Here is a 19,810-nt window from a genome sequence, read left to right as displayed (position 1 = left end):
TCAAAGTTGGAATACCCAGAAATTGTAGCGCCGGCTCCAAGACAGTTTTCCAGGGATAGTAGCAACTCCAACAACATTAAGCGCGCAACACGGAAATCTCCCGGAATTAGAACCACAAACGGAACTTGCGCTGCCGTCGAGGACTCGAAGAGGCAAGTCGTCGATCCTCACGGGCAGTCCGATGTGTGCCAACTCGCATCGCCCTGTCCTTGCCCTGCAGAGCCAAGAAGCCAATGGATTGATTGAGGATGTCAATATTCGAGGAAAGGCGGTGGGCACCTGTGAGCGTGAGCGTACCAAGCCAGTTCCAAGCCTAGTATGGATTCGACAGGTGACAAGTACGTTTCGGGCTCTCATCAGGGAAGAGCGCCCAGACGTCCGACTATCGCAGGATTTGGGCCTTTGTCTTCCTTTCTTGCCATAGCCACCTGGCATCGCGGGTTTCGACACCCTGCAGTGCATAAGTTCGGCGGGCAAGGTCAACAGCGCATTATAGGTTGGGCCTTCGGAAAGGGAAATCTATGATGATGGACATGTGCAAGTCGGAGACGGCCGCGTACTTACAAGTCGCACCGCGTTTGGCGCTTGTTTGGCCCAGAGTTGAGGCGTTGGAAATGAACCATACAATGTTTCCAGGCTTTCATTCAGTGTCGCTATCAAGTACTAACTACATCGTGCAAAAGACATTGTCGTCGACGTGGTATAATGGTATCATATACGCATGTCCGTATCAAAGTCTCTGTGTCCATGAAATTGTCCGTGTCATAAAGATATATCAAAAACCGTCGCAGCTCAAAGCCTAGAGGAGGAAGATAGCACCAGCGCCCGCAACAGCGGCAGCACCCAAGCTCAGGCCACCCCGGACACCAGCGCCATTACGGTCGGTGTCAGAGTTATTGCCGTCGTCGTCGTCATCACCGGTGGATGACGAAGGGGTGCCAGTTGGAGAGGATCCGGGGGCACCAGATGCGGAGGAAGCTGGGCCGTTGCCGCCACGAGTGCGAGGGATGCCGTTCTCGTCATCCGAGTCGTCGTCGGAGAGATGGTCGTCGTCGGTGTCGGAGAAGCGGTCATCGTCATCGTTGTCGGACAGACGGTCATCGTCGTCGTTATCAGAGATATGGCCGTCATCATCAGAGTCGTACCCTGACACGGGGTGACCGACAGTTCTGCAGGTAATTGCGAGGCCTACCGAGGGTGTCGTGGTCAGATTCGCGCCCAACATAGATATTAAAGCGGAAGACACATACTCTTCATGAAATCCCGGACTGCGGGTCGGACTTGGTCTGGGGGAAGTGATCCTGACTCCTTCATGAGACAAGGGTAGCAGTCATCGAAGTCGTCAAAGACGTCGTTGCGGCAGATGCATTGAATGGCGTCGGCACCTTCTGCCCTATCGCAGCGCTGAAAAAGGGAGCTAAGTAAGTAAGTGGTTCTAAGGCAGCAGACCGTTATTAACTCACGCTAATGGCCTCGAAGGTATCGTCGCAGTCGTCTCGGCATTGCGGAGGGATGCTCTCCAAGTTAGCGAGTTCGGGGAGAAGTTGGCGGGGGAAGAGATGGTCGATGGCTCGAGGAGCAGCAGCGGCCGAGGCTATAGCAGTACGGATTTGGTCAACGTCGATTTAACAAGGCAAAGGGAAAGAGAAGCCGACGTACCATAAGTGGCGAGCACAACAGCAGGGACGACGTAGGTGAATCGCATCGTGAATAAACGTAAAGGGTGTAGGGGAAAAGACGACTGGAAGGGATGTGGAAGATGAGAAACCGGTTAGCGGTGATGTTCAATTGGACAAAACCTGGCTGGCTTTATACCTAAACTCCCCAACAAATTCTGAGCACGAGTTGGTCAAAAAAACGGGGTACGAGCATAGAGTCTTGGTCATTAAAATTACACAGCCCTTCTTGATGGTTTGTCCGTTTTCTGGGTCGAAAAGACCATTCATTGGGCTTGGCGGATTATTTCCAGGTACTTTGTTATTACACAGCCTTCAGAACGGGTTCCTCGCGTTTGTCGTGCGGTTGGACCCTGCAAGAGCCCCGAACCCCTTGTCAAGTAAGTCCTCATTGAGCCCTAGAACAGCCGGAGACTCGAGTTTGGGCACTGGGAGCAACTTTCCTGTAGTGAGGCCGACATGAAAGACCAATAGTAATAACCAGAACAGGTACAAACTGCCAGAAATTGCCTCGTCCTGTTCGCGGACTCATGGCCGAATGGAGGAAACCACAAGTTGTCGATCTTAATTACGCTACGTCATGCTGTGCCGCCGGCTGAGTTGAGACAAAGCGGGGAGGACATAGGGGGACTGCCGGGCCACGAACGTTCCTTAGCCCACAAGAACCGGGCGTGAGGCCCATGGACACAGCATCCACGGCGAGGCGTCGCCGGTGAGTGTACAGCGAGTGCCTGCAGGCCCTCACGAGGAAGATAGAAAAGTGTACAGGAAACAGTTGGACCCGACCGCTTTGCGGCTTGGTCCTTCAGTTTCGGTGAGCTGGGCCCGTTTTCGAGCATCGAGACCGTTAACTGGATACCTAGTGTGCTGGGCGAGGCGGTGGAAAAGGGCACTGGGCCAAGTCACTGGTAGAGCGGTGGCAGGCGCCTGTCCTGGGTTCGATGGGCTCCCAAGTTGTGGGTTGGAAATGAACAGCGGAGGCGTCAGGCTCTCGAAGATTAGATTAGATTAGATGCGACGAGGTGTGAACTTCCGCCTCCTGATGGAATATGCACCCACAGGCAACGAGTTGCTGCCTCCTGACGATCTGATGGTGTTTGAAGCAGAGGCGCATATTACTGGCCGCGGGGAAAGGCTCACGCAGAGGAGAAACGTCTTGGATAACGGGAATTGCGGTTGCGGTGAGGATGATTTGACCTAGTAAAGTTAGCCTCAAGCGAGTGTAATGCTAAAGACCGATTCTAACACTTTCCGGAAAGTTCGAGCTGGAAAACCAACTATTCATTACTTCATACCTCGTTGTCGACTCTTGAGTTCTCTGCATGGAAAGTGCGATAAATGGACTGAAGCGTGGCGCAGGTGCGGTTGGCACGCACGATGGGTGACAACTGCTAAATCAGGTTCCGGGTGTGTCATATAAACCGAACTTGCCCTGTTTGATTCTTTGAATCCCACTACCTCAGTCATCTGGACAACAGACTCTAGCTTCTCCTTTTCCTCACTCGAACTCGAGCTCGACTGACACAGAGTTCGGTGATAACCTTGTTTGAAAGCGACAAACACTTTTGGATCGCCGGTTGATTGGATTTGCAACATTTGACACACACGAGACCGATTGTTTCTTTAACAAGATGTCTGGATCTGAAGAGAACAGACCACTACCGAGCCGTTCAGCCTCGCTGCCCAAGCCAAAGGGTATCCTGAAGAATGCTCAGCAGCCTTCAAATACCGCACCAGCACAGTGAGTCATTCCCTGGTCGTTCTTCCTACAAGATCATGGCTAACGAAGATCCCTAGCTCGCTGCAATGGGACGAGGAGAACATTGCACTTACAGAGATCAACAAAGATAGTCTAATGAAGATCACGGAACCCAAGACTCCCTTTGTGCGGTACAATGCGCTTACTGATGAAATTGAGGGTGGTGAGTAGGCGAACATATTCTATTCCTTATGGCAGTCCCTGATCAACACTCCTCCCCAACTTGCAGACATCCCACACCTTAACTTGTCTAGCGGGTATAGCTCGGGAGGGGAGGCTGGTTCGCCTCCACTGTCCATTTCGCCGACCAATGCCGATACGTCTGGACCCTCGTCTCGTCGTACCTCGATATCCAGCTCGGGGCGTCCCGGCACCCCTGGCAGACCTGGGAGTGGAACCTCCAGCCGGAGCACGAGCTTCAACCTGCCAAACGAGGCGAGAAGGGATTTGAGACTCGATGGCACAGTTGGAGATGAGATCGAAGTTGAACCCGAGATGGACGAAGAGAGTGAGTTCCCTCATTTCCTCTTTGTTTCTGGATAGATGAAACTGATACGAGGCTACCAACAGCCGCCGCCAAACATGCAGCCTTCGTCCGCGCACGAAAGGGCCACTACTCCAACGAAGCCGAGGCGATGAAGGTTCGTAACTCCTGGGATCGTTTGCTATTCCGTTTCAAACGCCTCCCTGTGTTTATAGCGGGCCGCACAGTTGATGGCAGAAGAAGACGACGAGGCGTCGACGCGCGAACCTTCGGACGCGGAGGGGGATGACGAGAGTGAGGAGGGCGGTGCGCCTTCGTCGAGAACGCGGGAGATCCCTCCTGTGCCGCCTCTCCCTCCCAATATCAACGGGAAAGCACCTTCAACAACGTGATGATACCTGCTAGTGGACACAATCAAGGACTATGGACTGGATTTATTTTTGTTCCTTTTCTCAATTGCGATAAACCCGGTTCACAGGATCACCAACTTCGTAATAGCCATTCCATTCACCCCCAAGTTCAAACCGACGATACTGTACCTTATGTTGTTGCACTGGATACTTTTCTCAGCCTGTCTTATATACCAATCAAAGCTTGTTGACATCGTGGTAAATGCAGGGAACGAGAACAGATTCAGTGAGATGTGTTGCGAACTCTGTGGGAATAGTACACAAACTGAAGTCTATGGTTCTTTCAATCTGAAATCACGAAATCGTCCCGTTTTCGCTCTCCTGGTTCCTCGTGACATCATACGCATACGAGATCAGATAAGATAAAGGCATTCCCCGCACGAAGGACCCAATAGCATTCGTCGTGATCGCAAAAATTTCGAGTTGTCACTATTTCAGTACATCTCTGGGACAAAACTATGTCTCTTTCAATAACCTATATCTGTCGTTCATCTTCAAGTCTAAGACCGTATCACTACCACCAACGACGACAATGACCACACCAGCAGCAGCGGGCAAAGGCATGCTCCTGAAAGCCGAACCGATCGCGGCTGCCTTTCGAGACGAGGTGAAAGGTACTTTGGCGCAGTGTTCTGTGCGACCCAAGCTGGTTGGGATCTTGTCCACCTCATCTGCGCCTAGCAAGCATTATGCAGAGTTTACGAGGAAGCAGTGTGAGGAGTTGGGTGTCGAGTTTGTGTTGAAGAAGACGGGGGCTGCGCTCTCAGCTGAGCTGGGCGAGGGCGAGGGGGTGGAAGAGGCGATTATCGAAGCGAATGGGGATCCTAGTGTTCATGGTATCATGGTCAGTTTTTGGTTCTCTTACCTCGATTGTCAATAGAGAGATTGATCAGAGCCCCCAATTTTTCCATCCAGGTGTACTATCCTATCTTCGGTGCACAGCAGGTTTGTACGACCTCGATTGTCTTGATTTGAGTCCGGAGTCTTATGCTCTCCGTTGACTAGGACCACTACTTGCAACAAGTACGTCGAAATCCCGTCGAAATATATACTGTGTCGCCAACTACGGTTTGATTAGGTTGTCTCCCCCCTCAAGGACGTTGAAGGTCTTCACTTCAAGTTCCACTACAACCTTTACCACAAGTACGCAAAACCCATCCTCCTACCACAGGGATAGACGAACAAACTCGTTGATTGTAGCATCCGATTCTTGAAGCCTGAATCGTTGTTGAACACCGTCTCTGCTCCGTGCGAGACGACCTCGACGATAGATGGCGAGGTTCCTCCCGAAGGCATGGTCAAGTCCATCATCCCTTGCACGCCGTTGGCTATCGTAAAGTGCCTCGAGTTTGTTGGAGTGTATAACAGGATCCTTCCTTACGGCGACCGTGCCTATGGGAAGACTGTTACTATCATCAACCGGTGAGTTCTTCTTTGCGTATAGTGGATCATTGTTCTGAGTGGGGATATAGATCTGAAGTTGTGGGACGACCTCTCGCAGCTTTGCTTTCCAACGATGGTGCCCGGGTTTTGTCCGTGGATATCGACTCTATCCAGGTAACCCAATGCGTTTCGCTTATTCATTCCTTCGCCGTACTGACAATGCCTCTTAGGAATACACTAAGCGACCCCGAGTTACCGCCGATACCGAAGGCGCTCAGCGCTACCACCCCCGACACATCGTCCAGCCGACCAACATGACGCTCCAAGAATGCCTCGCCGTCTCCGATGTCGTTGTATCGGCCGTGCCTAGCGCCACCTACAAAGTCAAGACCGAATGGCTCAAGCCCGGATGCATCTGCCTCAACGTAGCCGCTGACAAAAACTTTGAGGCGAACGTTCGTGAAAAGGTCTGTTTTTACTGATGTTTGCGTGCTGTCGTACCATTTGTGGTGGGAGGGGTTTATATTGGAATTGTGAGCTGATAATGTGCCTTGCGCCAGGCCTCGATCTACGTCCCCGCTGTGGGCAAGGTCACTATCCTTATGTTGCTCAGGAATCTGTGAGTGCTACTCGGGTCTGGAATGGAAAGAGATTAATCTATGCCAACTCTAGCCTCCGATTGCAGCAATATCAGCGTGTTCCAACGAACGCTCCGACCGAAGCGTCCTCGTGAAGGAGCTGAGCACTAAAAAAAGTCCTTTGGGATTATTTATATACCTGTATTATATGGGTTTTATAGCACGGTATCCAAATTATGTATGTGCTATACGACTAGATAGCAAAAGGGTAATCGAGCGAAATGACGACCCGGAATCTATGTATTAGTTACAATGGCATTCACTTGCTAGTAAATTGAATTTTGCTGATGATCTCTAGAGTCTAGAGTTACAACCAACAAACGAGAGGTCTGGGCAAGGAGAGGAGAGTACGGAAGGTTGATTTCCAAGTAACAAGCCACAGACCGCGGGTAAGGAGGATAAAAAGAAAGATTTGAGAAACGGTGTGCATACGTGGGGAGAAAGCGACAGTGGCTATTCTTGACGGAACAAGTTCATTGGAAACGGGAACCGGCAAAGTCTGCGGCGGTGATTTCGATAAGAGGGGTGGTAGTTCCGGATGAGGGGAAGGTTGGGGTTGTCGGTGTGGCCATGCCCGAAGCGGTGGAATCGTCAGCCATGAATCGAACTCGTTGCCGATGCAGCTAAGTAGAGTGAAAGCGTCAAAACGTCAGCAAAAGCACGTAATCCAAACTGGGCTGTCCTGGACGTACCTGAGGCAATTTGGGTATCAAGACAAGGACGAGAGCTGAGAGGTTGATAGCGAATAGCCATGGGTTGTAGTTGGTGTAGTGAGTAGAGGCGAGGAAGCTAGAGGTGTCGTGTGAGATGGGAGTCTAAAAGGCTAAAAGACGCCGAAAGCTCGGAGGGTAGACGACGTACAGGGATATTGGCACGCAGATTAGCCATTTCTTCGCTGGTGTATATTGTGCACCGTCGTCGATTTGTTCCCAGAGAGTGAGCTCGTCATAGGCTCCTGCGTGTAAATTGTCTCCAAAGGGGATACCTGTTACCCAATGGAACATGAGATATGACACCTAGCGAAATGAAAAGGTTGAGTGAGCCATGTACACGAAAGCGAAGAGGGAGGAGTGCGTACTGCAAGATACATAAGGTTCACTAGCGTCCAGCTTACTTGCTGGGTCATCCCGGGTATTGTGTCGATACAGATCTTGCCACATAGGATGAGAACGACATGGATTAGCCAGGCACCTGAGAGAACAGTGTCAGCGACGGTCCCCAATGCCAGCGAACAGACGTCCAGGCCGTACCTTTGGCGTTGACCCAGTCAGCGTTGATATTGACATAGACGTTCCGGTCCAGGACCTCCTCCACAGAACGGTCACCGATCTGCTCGACCTTGACGATACTGTTGCTCCGTCCCCTGGAGCGCAGTGTGGGTGGTTTGTGCTTTGGTGGCTCTTGAATGTCGAGCATTGGGAGTTTGATAGATGCTGGACGGTTCATTAAAAGAAGAAGAAAAACGAAAAACTGGTAACAGGGAAAGGTTGAAGGAAGAAGACAGAAATATTTGGAGGAAAGAGACCGGCGGACTGCGCATCTGGCCTTTTCGGACTTGGCCGAACACTTGGCACCGAGAGCCGCTTGGGTCGCTCGCGTCATTTCAACTGCAACTTCAAGTTGAATTCACTCAATGTCCCTCTTACAATGGTGTTCACTCAGACCACAGGGCCCTTCAAATCTTGCAGCCATTAGGTTCTCAGCACCCATTCAGATAACGTCGCTCAGGGTCTTTCCAAAGGGCGCCAGGCCGTTCAAACAGGCACCAGACGTCGTCGCGTATGTCATTTATATTGTGGGGAAATTATCACCCAAACGTTGACCCATCGGTTCAGGGAGACGGAGCCAGAAGCATTCTTTCTCGATATATTCTTCAATGCGCAAGCGTTACAGCCTGGAGGTGAAAGTAAAGAGAAACAGCGGGCACCAAATGCCCTGGTACCTACCAGTATAGCCTACGCCGGGGGCCAGATGGACTTTGCAATAGATATGGGTACAGAGGTGTGTTCTTAGACCTTGCTTCCTGAGGACGTTGTTGAAGAATCTATAGTATGCAACTCGCCTGATGATAATCAAAGGCAACTTTGAGGTCCTGTCTATGGCAATATACGGTCATGTCGTCGCAGAGAAGCCCCCAGTCCTGTCCTATGAACCCAAAACACTCCCCATCGTCGAGCCCTTCCCACTCTCCAGAAACTTGGACCCAGCAAACTCTACTGAACCCAGAGCATTGGCAGAAAAACTCCTTGCACTGATTCCCAATCCCCCACGGCTACCGCTCGTTGTTCGTCTCATGTTTTGCTTGAAACCTTCTGACGAGGATTGGGACGACCCTGAATTCCCGGATCTTTACGCAGACTTGGAGGATAGGGACTCTGATTTCGACCTTGAAGGCGTGGTCAATTCAGTCAGCAGGCCTATACCAGACGACTTGCCCCAGGATACCTTCTTGACACTGGTGGACAGAGTGAATGACTTTCTAGGTCCAAAGGTGAGTGCCCTTCGTTAATTCCAATGCAGTAGTTATAAATGTGTTCAAGGACAACGACCATGCCTATTGGATTGCAAAACTACTTAGCATTGCCGCACCGCAGCAGCCTGAGATGGCGCGCACACTTTTGGTGGGTTCTCAAGAAACCTTAACTGATGCTTGGGGCTAATTTTAAGCAGGAGAACCTCAATATGGAGGAAATATTTGACGAGGACACGCTCGAGGACGAAACAACTATCCTCTGCCTCTTCGACGCATGCGCCAACAGCGATATTGCAAATCACTTCAACAACCAGAACATGCTCGGCGTTCTGGAGAACCTCCGAAAGAGTTCAACAGCCGACCAATACGTCAAGTCCGCCGCACGGAAGCTCGAGCAGCGAATACTTGGGTGGCGACACTTCGAAGACGCCTTTACCAACGAAGCTGCAGACTTCCAAAGCGCCGCTGAATTTATCATCGACCTCACCTCTGAGGAGAACTCGACTGGAATTTGGCTATCGTGCATGTTGCTGAACAGCAACCTCGTGTCGAAGCTCTCATCCGCCTTCTCTGATGTGCAGCAGCTCCCTCCCAGCTTGACGCAGCCGGAGGCACGGCCAAATACCACAGGCGAGTTCCTGGTTCTCGTCCGGGCCATTGTAGGCGTTGTCAGCGTACTTTCAGCCTGGTCATGGGCCGATAGCTTGGGTGTGGACCATTGCCGTGAGCGGATATTGGCAGTCCTTAGCATATGGCAAGATGTAGAAGGCTACTCTGATGTGAGTAAAGGCGGTTTGCTGGCTTCGATTCGTTGCTAACACACAGGCGCAGATCCTCAACCATCTACTGTACCTGCGACAACTCACGCGCCGGTTGGGTTGGATCATCTCGGACAGCGATCCTCCGCGCAAGTCGGGCATCTTCGCGGAAAGGATCCTCATGCGCCTCGCTGAGAGTCCGCGCGCCATCCTCCAGGAGGAACTCTACAAGATTATCATTGACCTCAAGCAGCCGCTCTCAGTCATAACCGAAGACGATCGTTTGGCGCTACGCAAGAATGCGTTTGTCGCTGAAGATGGTCTACCATCCGCGGTGGAAGAGTTGTTGTTTACGAGCGACCGCCCCTTCTCCCTTCGCCGGCTTCGGACACTTCGAGTGTCGGTTGCCATCATCCAGAAGGAAATCAAGGAGGACGAAGACAATGGAGAGTTGCGAGTACTCAATAACCTCTGGGAGGAGGAAGCTCATGGACTGATACCTCGCTTGGTCGACCTTGTACACGATATCTCCGACGACATCACGAAGTACTTCGATGTGAATCCCATGCTGGAAGTCAACTATCGGCTCCTCATTCAGCTATTCGACACTGCCCGGGACACCCTGGGTCTACTCAGCTCCCTAACAATCGGCTACCCTCTCACGAGTCGATCGTTACGGACGCTAACCACGGCGGTGGTGAATCTGCGTACATGCATCACCCTTGCCGTGCAATTGCAATCTCCTAGGTCAACGGTGGTTGCCGCAGCTTTGTCTGTGAAAGGCCGATGTTTGGATATCCTGGCGGCACTGTCTGCTGAGGGTATGAAGACGGAAGTCGGGTCACCCAATGCTTTTATCATCCTGCGAACTTTGCTGTCCTATCCCTCACTCTCGACGTCGCCTTTGGATCCTGTCTATCAGGTGCGCGAGGTCCTCGACATCATCGAGCACATTCTACCTCCACCCGCTTCCGAGGATGTTGACATGGATCACGATTCCTCCCATTGGGTGACCACCGTGTTGCCCAAGGTTCTGACCGAGCTGACAGGGTTCGTACGCCTGTTGGACCTGGACAGCAGACTTCAATTTGTTCAGCGGCTGGTCGAACTGGATAATGGTGTCATTGGTGTCGGAGAGTGGCTGTTAACGGAGCTTCTCAAGGGTTTGGTGGAGACTATTCAAGACCTGTCCGCGGAAGCGTCATCGGAGGACTACAAGCTTCTCCTTCGGTACCAGGCCGTGGAGGGCCTTGAATTTTTGTGGCGACTTTCCTCGCCAGAATCACCGATCCATTCGTGGTTGTACCGGTCTATCGGGTCTGAAGAAGATCTGTCGTCGCAACTCGCAGCAGTCTTCAACGTCCTGCTGCATGGTCATTACACCTCCCCATCGCTTACTCGCCTAGTTCAGGCTTTGGCGAAGGAAGCCAACCAGCAATCCTTCCCATTTGACCTACGAATCTCCCTCCTCCTTCACCTGCTTAGAATCGCACAGGTGGATCCCAACACTCCTGGCGTTCTGGACCACTTCATCCCACTTCTCCAAAGCCTCCCTTCCCCTTCGATACCCTCCGACGCTTTCCCGCTGGAAGTCGGACTTGCGTTGGCTGCCTTTTCCCGCCAAGCGAGTACGATCCTTGATCCTGAAATAGGTTCAGTTTTGATGTCTCTTCTCGAATGGTGTATGGGCCAAGAGAACAAGAGCTTTTCCACACTCAAAGGCCTCAAGACCGACGACTTTTCAGCACTGTGCGACTTCCTCTCCCTCCTCGAACTCAACAAAGACACAGCCATCTCTGACATCCAAGCACGCATAACGATCGACGAAGACGAAGTGTTCGCTCCTCCCATTGTCGAACTCCAATCCGAAGACGTTAGACTTTCGTTGAATGCGTTGCAAGACGTGTTCAATCCGAACAGCACCAACGTGGAGGAGAACACGCCTTCGACACCAAGGGCGGGGAATAAAACACCCGATATTCTAGGGACAGTGATTTCACCACCGACGGCGTTGTTGAGGAGTCCTGCGGCGACTGGGTTAACGAAGACGTATGCGAATAACGATTTCAGGCAGTTGAGACAGGTGCCTTCAGCTCGACTGAATACGAGTAGGTTGCCTAGTATGCATGGTACGTTTCAGTGAAGTCACTGTCGGGCTACATGCTAACCTGTCATCTCCTCCTCTTCTCCCAACTCTGACCTCGTTCTGCTCTTTCATTGCCTCAAACCACAGTGGATGTGGGTATTGATGGTCGCTTGGCCTGATAACACCATACTGATTGATACCCTTTTTCTTTCTTATATCCCTCGCTCTCGTATATCCCTATATCCCTACTATCACTCGATGCCTGTTACCCTGGAATTGGACACGTCTCTGCACTCTACCTCTTCCGATTTTCTAGGACTTCGAAACCTCCTCCTCGTCGCCAACGCTAATGCCGGCGGCTGAAATTGGAATGGGCGGCGCGGTTAACGTGAACGTGCACGGAATGTCGCCAGGGGTCCAGGTCCCTCCGGGGCTGCAGGCGATCCCTCCAGGGTTCTCGACGACGCTTATGGGGTCACCGTCGATGCCGAATATGGGATTGGGCCTCTGAAAACCCGTGACCACGCCACCAAACGTTGACGGAGCAGTGAACGAACGAGCGAACCGAATAGTCATGGTCGAGACTCAAGGCCGTGTCGTGAAAGTGAACATTCGGGCGTACGAAGACGAAAGGAATCGCTGGCGAAAGGGCCGATCGATGTGTCTGGACCACTTCAACTCGGGAACCCATGTCGAACGAGTTCAAAGCGAGGCAAATGAACGGACATAAATGGGGTTTTTGAATGGAGGTTTTAGAACCTAAAGGAGGAAGGACGTGACCGTGATGTTGCCCTGGACGGAAGCAAAGCGGACCCTGTTGGGAACGCGGATCTGCCGTCTCGGACGCCGAGAGTTTGTCTTGGAAGGTTGGACGCTGGGTGAGGATGTTGGATTCGAAGGTCGGGGAGGGACTTTCGTCAAAGTTGGGCACACATGGTGAGTTCTGTTGTATTTCTAGCACGAACACTATCATATCTGTTGTACACTTGACATGTAACCAATTTTCCGCTGTTGCTGTCGCCTCTGCATATATCATTTTCCCTGTCACACAACCATCCCCGCTCATTTTCTGTACATTCTTCATTTTCCATAACTTCCATGACATGTATAATACTTCGTGTTTCTCACATCATCCTGGAAGCATCGCAAAGAAAAGAATTCATTAACAGTTCGTGATATACGTAGAGTTCGTCGAAGTGCTGCTATATAAACATATGCGATCCTGACCAAGGTGTATACAAGTTTTACGATACTAGAAGTAACGAAATGGACGAGGGAAAAGAAAAATGAGAGAGAGAGAAATAGGTAACAGAGACTACTATATGCAAGAATCCACCAGGGCCTTGGAGATATACGTTGAAACATCGCATGAACAGAGTGCAGAACGGGAATCAATGTATGGTTTGATGGGTATGCGCACGCTATGGCAATATGTTGGCGATGAAAGTGGATGTGAAAGGAAGGGATGGGGTATTGTAACGTAGCATACCGGAAGAGAGCAGAGAAATATTAAGCAAGAAAAAGGAGCGGAATAAATAATACTGGTACTGATACTGATGCAAATTTCCAAAGCAGTATACTGAGACGATAATGAAAGTGAAGTTCTATGCAGGGAGTGGTGACAGAGTGGATAAGTGATGACAAAAGGAAACGAGCTTTGGCGAGATGGAGCGGGTGAGTGGCGACCAGGCCAGAGAAAGGAACGGGATGCAGAAAGAGAACCACGAGATGGGCCCAGGAGAGATACAGCTGTTAAGGGTTCAAGGGATGACCACTACCGACCAGCTTTGGCCGCCCGAAGTTGTGCCCTCAGCTGACCGTTCTCTGTCTGCACACTGTTCAGCTCATCCAGAAGTGCAATCCTCTGCCCTTGTTCCGCAGTCCTCATCGCCTCAACCTCTTCCTGCGCGTTCTCACACTCCTTCGTCTTTTCACTCAGCTGCCTCTTCATATCCTCCAGCTGCCTCTTGCTCTCCTCCAACTGCCGCCTACATTCATCCAGTTGTTTGCGAATGGGCTCGGGCGCGTTGGCCGCTTCCTCAGCGAGCGTGAGGGCTCGGGCGGAGAGTTTGTTGTTGGCTTCATTGAGTTGGGCGATTTCCTCGGCTTGGTCTGCTGCATGTGCTTCGACTTGGTGTTTCTCTGCCGTGATGCGCTCGGCATTTTCGTTGAGGTATTGAATTTCCGCTTGCCTGCAACAAGAGTCGAATAGTCAGAATTAATACCTCATGAACGAGGAGAAAATCAAACTCACATAACGCCCAACTTCTCGAGCAAATTCTGATTTCTTGCCTCGAGCTGCTTGACTTGCTTTTGATACGTCTCGAGCGCCGCATTTCCGTCTTGAGCAAGCTTCTGCGCCCTCTCGGCATTCTTCTTCAACAGGTCATGCGCTTGGGCGAACCGGATGAGGCGCTCGATCAAAGCGCGATCGTCAGCAATGAGGGCCTGCACGCGAACGATGAAGCCTTCCAAGGTGAAAGCACCATTGTTGGGCTCGTTTTTGGCTCTGTTGCGAGGGTCGTAAAGCGCTTTGAGGGAGCGAACGTCCAGGTCGGAGAGCGATGCTGGAGGACCGGAGGTGATGGCAGTGTTGCCGTTGGGATTGGCGCCGCTGGCGCCAGGCAGAGATGCGCTGGGGATGGAAGGCGAGCCAACGCGGTATCGAGAAGTAGATCCAAACTTCGACGCTCTGGCTTCGGGTGAAGGAAGGACGGCCCATAGCGGCTGCAAAGCTTCGATGAACTTCGCACCTTCGACATCGGGTCCGTACTCGGTTGTTTCGGGGGTGACGACAGGCCCGACGGGCAATGGGGGTGGACGGAAAACGTCGCTCGACATGGACATTGTCCGTGAAGAAGCCATCGTGTCGCGCTTGAAGGACTCCTTCTCCTTCTTGACCTGCTCCAGCTCCTTAACCATCGACTCTTCCTTCTCCCTAGCCGCGCGCATCTCAGCCTCAAACTGCTGTCTGCTCACAGTCGCCCGATCCATTTCCTCCAGGTGCATCGTGATCGCAATAATGAGGCTTTGCATAGCGGATGTAGCAGAGTTTCGGGCTGGAATTCGGATGTTGAATTGCTCGACAACGCTCCGCAGCGAGTTGAGAGTGGTGTTGAGTTCGTTGTTCGCTTGTTGCAGAACTTGCTCGTCAGCTTCGCGTAGACGGTCCATCTCTTCGTGAAGGCGGGAGAGGTCATCCATCTTCTCGTCCTCCATAGCGGAGCGTTCCTGATTCCAACCTTCGCGCTCCTCGTTCCATTCATCCTTGAGCTCCTTGATGTAAGCATCTTTTTCGGCGAGCTCGCGTTGATGAGCTTCTCGCAGATCTGTCAGGACTTTCTCTGAGCCACCAGAGGCTTCAACTGCTCTTGATTCGAGCTCCTGCACCCGCTCCCTCAGCATTTGTGCCTCCCTCGCCTGCTCTTCCAATTGTCGCCTTTCCTCCTCCCATGAGATCTTCTCCTGCTTCAGCGTCTTGATCTCCTGGTCAAGACCTTCGAGTCTCGGAAGTTCCGCCTCCAGTGCCGAGATGGTATCCTCCGCCGTTTGAAGTTCCAGTCGCATCATCGTCTCCACCTCCTCCTTCTCCAATTGAAGATGCGAAAGTTCCTTCTTCATTTCGCCTTGGACTTTGGAAGCCTGGGCGAGCTGCTCGGTGGCGCGTTTGAGTTTGTCTTCAAGGGCGGATATCTCCTTCGAAGCCTCCTCGGGGGAGAGCTTACGTTTTGGAACGATGGCGTCCGCATGGCCGGCAAAGAGGTGGGCACCATCAAACCTAGACTGTTTGGATGATGACGAAACAGAGGATATGGCGGTTGCAGGGCTCATGAGCGTACTGCGGTTGGACGAGTCGTACCCTGAGTCTTCGCTCCCGATGGATGGTGACATCTTCTTCTCCATGTTCCGGACGGAGAAACTGAGTACCGCTGCGCGATGTTCGAGTAGCCGTTTCTGCACATCGTTTGCTCGTTCGGATACACGCCATAGCTCTCGTTGGGCTGTGTCGACGCGACGGTTGGCTGCTTCGAGTTGTTCCTCGGTCTGCTTCGAAACCTTTTTGTGTGCCGAGTTGACTTTGGAAAGTGAGACGGCTGCATCACGAATTTTGGTCTCGAGCGCTAATTTTTTGGTCATGGCAACGACTCTGGAAGATAGCACAGCATGTTCCTGATTTCATACGAGCGTTGCTTCCCTGTCAGCGATCCTAATCAGAAGAGGCCCGGGGTGACGAGTACATACCTTTTTGAGTTCCTCTACTTCCTCTGTGCCCAGGATCTGGTATTCCCGCGAGTCTACAACAGCCTCGCTTGCCATAAGACTCATAAGAAGCTCATCCCTTGTATTGAGAGGTCCGGAAGCTCGTTTCGGGTTCCATTGAGATGAACTAGCCGATGTCGAGGCTCTGCTGAGGGTATGTTCACTGGGAACAGGCACCCGACGTGGCGAGGAGGTCATGGATGACGGTGAGTTGGGTCCGGTCCCACCCATGGGCGATGGCGATCTTGCGTACCCAGATGACCTGGTGAAGCTGTCCGACCTGTTATGAAGACTGACGTTGTCGCCATTGGGTATTGGTGGTTTCGGCCTGTCCTTTTTGAGGAACAGGGCAGCTGTCGATTTGGGGCTGCTCGAGAAGGAGAGACCTCCACTGTGCGACGGGGACCAGTTGGGATTGGAAGTCGGGCTCGCCGTCGCTGTCGCGACCTTGGGGGAGAAGAGGGGTGCAGCGGACTGCTGGGGCGGCGTCTGGGGCTCTTGAGGCGGTGACTGGGAAGAAGAAGTTGCAGCACCGAGGAACCTACGGACGCCGTTCATGACGACGAGCAGCTAGGCTGCGGCTGGAGAGTTGTAGTTGTAGTTGAGATATGAAGGGCAGCCAAGTCCTGACAGACCCGTTTCGGCTTAACCCCAACCCTAAGTCCAATCTCACCTTTGTTCTCAGCTGTCAACTTGGATGCAATTTCTGCCTCTTCATGTCGTTCACCTTTAACTGGCCTCGCTTTTCAGACCAGTTTCACTACGATGCAATACAAATGCTCAATACAGCCCTCAATAAGGGCAATAAACCACCAATCATCGCCGACAAAATCGAGGTAGTCGAACTCGAGATGGGCACACAGGTCTTCAAGTTCTTTCCTCCAAGCTCCTTCGACCTCTGACGAATGTCTTCCTACAGCCCCCAGAACTCGAGATTCGGGACATTGGAGACCTCACAGTGGACCAGTTTCGCGGCATTTTTCGTCTGACGTACAACGGGGACGCCCATCTCGTTTTGAAAACCAAGGTCCAGGTGAGGCTATTGTCTTTTCCCGTTCAATACATCAAATATTAAACAAGAGGCGTTTTCTAGGCGAATCCATTAAACCATAAACTCCCTGATATCCACCAACTGTCAGGTTCACGAGGAATGCTCGCCGCTAAGCAGCCCCTCGTGGTCCCGATGCATCTCCGCCTGTCACACTTTCGCCTGTCTTCCTATGTTGTCCTGGTTGTCTCAAAGCAAAAGGGAATTACAATCGTCTTCAAAACGGATCCTCTTCAAAATGTCGACATCAATTCTACTTTCGATTCCATCGCCGTTATACAGAGCTTCATTCAGCGGGAAATTGAGGGTCAGCTGAGGCAAATGTTCCGGGAAGACCTCCCGTCCATCATCCACCGACTAAGTCAACAATGGGTCAAGGCAAAGGTGGAAACGCCGTACAAGAAACAGAATCAGGACTCTTTGCAGAAAGCTCCACCTCCTACACCAACAGAACCTGTGCCTAGGCCACTTGGAATCAGCCGGTCGCGCTCTGCAGGACACGCCCTCGAAACGATGTCAACACCAGATCTTTCAGCACCACAATTTGACAGACGGCGAACAGCAGCTTCGGATATCCATGGACCTGCCTTCCTTCGACCGCCACTCGCAACTGCCCCTCGGCGACCACAATCAACGACAGGGATATCAGTCGCTGGACGTGGTTCTCCACTATCTGCTCCACCTATCACCCACCCTACCAATTCATCCACAAGCACTATCACTTCAACATCTACTGCTGCTGAACCCAGCACATTCCCAGACCTTGAACACTTTGATCCGACATATGGCCTTCGCCCCGAAGGTCTCCCCACCAAACCAGTATTCAAAGGCTTCAGCAAACTCTTTGCACCGAACAAAGGTTTGGCGGACCTCGCCGAGGAGATATCGTCACAGTCAAGTAGTGTGGCTGATGGTGACAGTGACTATCTCTCCTCGGGCTCAGCAACCGATGAGGAAGAGTACGAGCGTAATTCCTACGACTTTGTCGAATGGGGAAGTACCACCGGCCCGAACACTACACCTCCAGAACCAGTTGTAGAATACGAAACTATCCCTGCTATTGGTGGAGGAACTATTACCAGACCCCGTGTCGTCCACGCCCAATCGCAGATCCAACTCCCGCCTGGAGTGTCACCAGTCGCGTCCTCACCATCAAGAAACGTCGCCACCGTCCTTTCTCGAACAGGAAGTGGCAGTAATGGGAGTCGTTCTGGGGCTGTCACACCCGGTATACTTTCACGGAACCCAAGTAACCCGTACTTTGCAGACCGCCTTGCGGCTCTACCGCATATCTACCGACCTCAGAATATCTCTTCCGGGCCTCTCAGCGCGCCGCCTATCGCGAGTAGCTCACGGAGGCCATTCTCTCTCGCTGGTGGTTACGATGGCCATGAAGATGTCAAGATGAAACAACGGGCATCTTACGCCTACTCCGTCCACGAAGAAGCCGTCTACATGCAACATACCGGCGGTGCCGTTAACAGGTACCCGCACCCTTACGACCTCGAGCGGCACCGCTACCAGAGTGAGTCCAAATACGACGACGAAGACATAGAAGACTATAGCGATGAAGAAGATAACGGTCGAGGTCCGCACCACTACCACCCAAGAGCGCACCGAACACGACATGAAGCGCACGACGACTATTTCACTTCTAGGCACCCAAGCGCCTCCGTCCCCCCTTCCTCACCGCCCCGCTCATCCGCACGCCCACCATCGACCATCAAGCGCCGCCTCTCCGTCTCCTCCAACACCACCAACCGCACATCCTTCTCCGCCTCTTCCGCGTACAAACATCACCACCCTAATCACTCCTCCCTTTCACTCGATCCCTCCTCGAGTATATCGAACCACCCTGGTAACGACAAGGCGAAGATCGTGTTGAGACCTTCGTTATTGAACAACTCCATCCACCACCTCTCTACACTCTCGCATTCAAACCATACGTTATCACCTTATACGCGAAGTTTCGAGCACTTCGCCGTGAGGAGTGGGCCGCCGAGGGGGAGCGGCGCTGCGTCTGCTGTTGTGAAGAGTGGGTCGGGATCGGGGATACCGACACCTAGCACGAGTGGAGCAGGAGGAGGAAGCGGGATGGCAGGTGGGGGAATAGGGTTGGCAAGTGGAAGCGGCGGTGGAAGTCTAGGACGCGCAAAGGGTCTTACGACTACCGCTGGTATCGTCGGTTTGGGGGCCGCCACTTCGAGGTTAGGAAAGACGAAAGCGGATGTCGTGCCTAAAGCCAGAAGGAAGCGGGTCTTCAGGATTGGAGGGAAGAAGCCTGAGGATAACAGTAATGCCGCTCCTGGTGAAACGGACACAAGGAACGTGAGTCGGGAGGAGTATGGTGCGGATGAAATTGGTGAGGGGTATGTGGAGGGGCTGGGCCATGCGAGTGGTAGGGCGGGCAGTCAGATGGGAAAGAGGCCACGGCCACGACATCGGAAGAAACCTTCGTATGCGGCGAGTGGGACTGACTTCGACGAGGCCGACATGGACCGATACTTCAAGTCGATGCATGATGCAGAGGAGGAAGCCACTCCGGTTCCTAGGAGTAAGGATAGGAGACCATAACGAGACTACCATGGCACAAGTGCGATATTTTTTGTTATTTCTTTTCACCCCTTCTATCTTGCATACAAGACACTGGGACACTGTTGGGTACATTGGTACATACATACGTAACGTAGCACACACAATCTTTTCTTTCCACATAATCACCTCTTCACTTCTTTCTTTTGCTTTCAACTGCTATTCCATGCTGTTGTCGTTGTTGTCCAGGTTAACCACCCCTCATCTAGTAGACTATCTCTGTGTATCGTCTCACCAACACTC

At 52.2% G+C, this 19,810-nt stretch overlaps 8 protein-coding genes across 8 annotated transcripts; 5 read left to right on the top strand and 3 right to left on the bottom strand.

Annotated features, from left to right (window-relative positions):
• Window positions 1-799: 799 nt before the first annotated feature.
• Window positions 800-1,705, bottom strand: CC1G_01430 (hypothetical protein; the record flags this gene model as incomplete). The annotated part of the gene is made up of 4 exons (XM_001837466.1): window positions 800-1,188; window positions 1,251-1,404; window positions 1,464-1,594; window positions 1,660-1,705. 4 exons carry the CDS (start codon window positions 1,703-1,705, stop codon window positions 800-802), a joined length of 720 nt encoding a protein of 239 aa, XP_001837518.1.
• A 651-nt stretch (window positions 1,706-2,356) lies between these two features.
• CC1G_14688 (hypothetical protein) lies at window positions 2,357-2,877 on the top strand (the record flags this gene model as incomplete). Its single annotated transcript, XM_002911213.1, has 4 exons — window positions 2,357-2,388; window positions 2,445-2,490; window positions 2,540-2,612; window positions 2,738-2,877. The coding sequence occupies 4 exons, from the start codon at window positions 2,357-2,359 to the stop codon at window positions 2,875-2,877; spliced, it is 291 nt and encodes a 96-aa protein (XP_002911259.1).
• A 256-nt stretch (window positions 2,878-3,133) lies between these two features.
• CC1G_01429 (hypothetical protein) lies at window positions 3,134-4,311 on the top strand (the record flags this gene model as incomplete). Its single annotated transcript, XM_001837465.2, has 5 exons — window positions 3,134-3,417; window positions 3,474-3,598; window positions 3,665-3,943; window positions 4,006-4,076; window positions 4,135-4,311. Exons 1-5 carry the CDS (start codon window positions 3,308-3,310, stop codon window positions 4,309-4,311), a joined length of 762 nt encoding a protein of 253 aa, XP_001837517.1. The 5' UTR covers window positions 3,134-3,307.
• A 550-nt stretch (window positions 4,312-4,861) lies between these two features.
• Window positions 4,862-6,640, top strand: CC1G_01428 (methylenetetrahydrofolate dehydrogenase; the record flags this gene model as incomplete). The annotated part of the gene is made up of 9 exons (XM_001837464.2): window positions 4,862-5,173; window positions 5,245-5,274; window positions 5,335-5,352; window positions 5,408-5,472; window positions 5,530-5,751; window positions 5,802-5,886; window positions 5,943-6,179; window positions 6,273-6,331; window positions 6,385-6,640. The coding sequence occupies 9 exons, from the start codon at window positions 4,862-4,864 to the stop codon at window positions 6,443-6,445; spliced, it is 1,089 nt and encodes a 362-aa protein (XP_001837516.1). The 3' UTR covers window positions 6,446-6,640.
• A 183-nt stretch (window positions 6,641-6,823) lies between these two features.
• On the bottom strand, window positions 6,824-7,952 carry CC1G_01427 (ORM1; the record flags this gene model as incomplete). The annotated part of the gene is made up of 5 exons (XM_001837463.2): window positions 6,824-6,973; window positions 7,043-7,139; window positions 7,212-7,366; window positions 7,465-7,541; window positions 7,601-7,952. The coding sequence occupies 5 exons, from the start codon at window positions 7,950-7,952 to the stop codon at window positions 6,824-6,826; spliced, it is 831 nt and encodes a 276-aa protein (XP_001837515.2).
• Window positions 7,953-7,983: 31 nt separating this feature from the next.
• Window positions 7,984-12,030, top strand: CC1G_01426 (hypothetical protein; the record flags this gene model as incomplete). The annotated part of the gene is made up of 7 exons (XM_001837462.1): window positions 7,984-8,129; window positions 8,186-8,351; window positions 8,401-8,841; window positions 8,891-8,971; window positions 9,021-9,602; window positions 9,655-11,710; window positions 11,984-12,030. The coding sequence occupies 7 exons, from the start codon at window positions 7,984-7,986 to the stop codon at window positions 12,028-12,030; spliced, it is 3,519 nt and encodes a 1,172-aa protein (XP_001837514.1).
• Window positions 12,031-13,441: 1,411 nt separating this feature from the next.
• Window positions 13,442-16,485, bottom strand: CC1G_01425 (hypothetical protein; the record flags this gene model as incomplete). The annotated part of the gene is made up of 3 exons (XM_001837461.1): window positions 13,442-13,859; window positions 13,922-15,837; window positions 15,910-16,485. The coding sequence occupies 3 exons, from the start codon at window positions 16,483-16,485 to the stop codon at window positions 13,442-13,444; spliced, it is 2,910 nt and encodes a 969-aa protein (XP_001837513.1).
• Window positions 16,486-17,077: 592 nt separating this feature from the next.
• On the top strand, window positions 17,078-19,549 carry CC1G_01424 (hypothetical protein; the record flags this gene model as incomplete). The annotated part of the gene is made up of 1 exon (XM_001837460.2): window positions 17,078-19,549. One exon carries the CDS (start codon window positions 17,078-17,080, stop codon window positions 19,547-19,549), a length of 2,472 nt encoding a protein of 823 aa, XP_001837512.2.
• Between the last annotated feature and the right edge of the window lie 261 nt (window positions 19,550-19,810).

Source organism: Coprinopsis cinerea, assembly GCF_000182895.1.
Source record: "Coprinopsis cinerea okayama7#130 chromosome 5 map unlocalized cont3.5, whole genome shotgun sequence".
NCBI classification, from domain to species: domain Eukaryota; kingdom Fungi; phylum Basidiomycota; class Agaricomycetes; order Agaricales; family Psathyrellaceae; genus Coprinopsis; species Coprinopsis cinerea.
The sequence above is the reverse complement of the archived record's forward strand: the minus strand, read 5'-3'. Positions and strand labels throughout refer to the sequence as shown.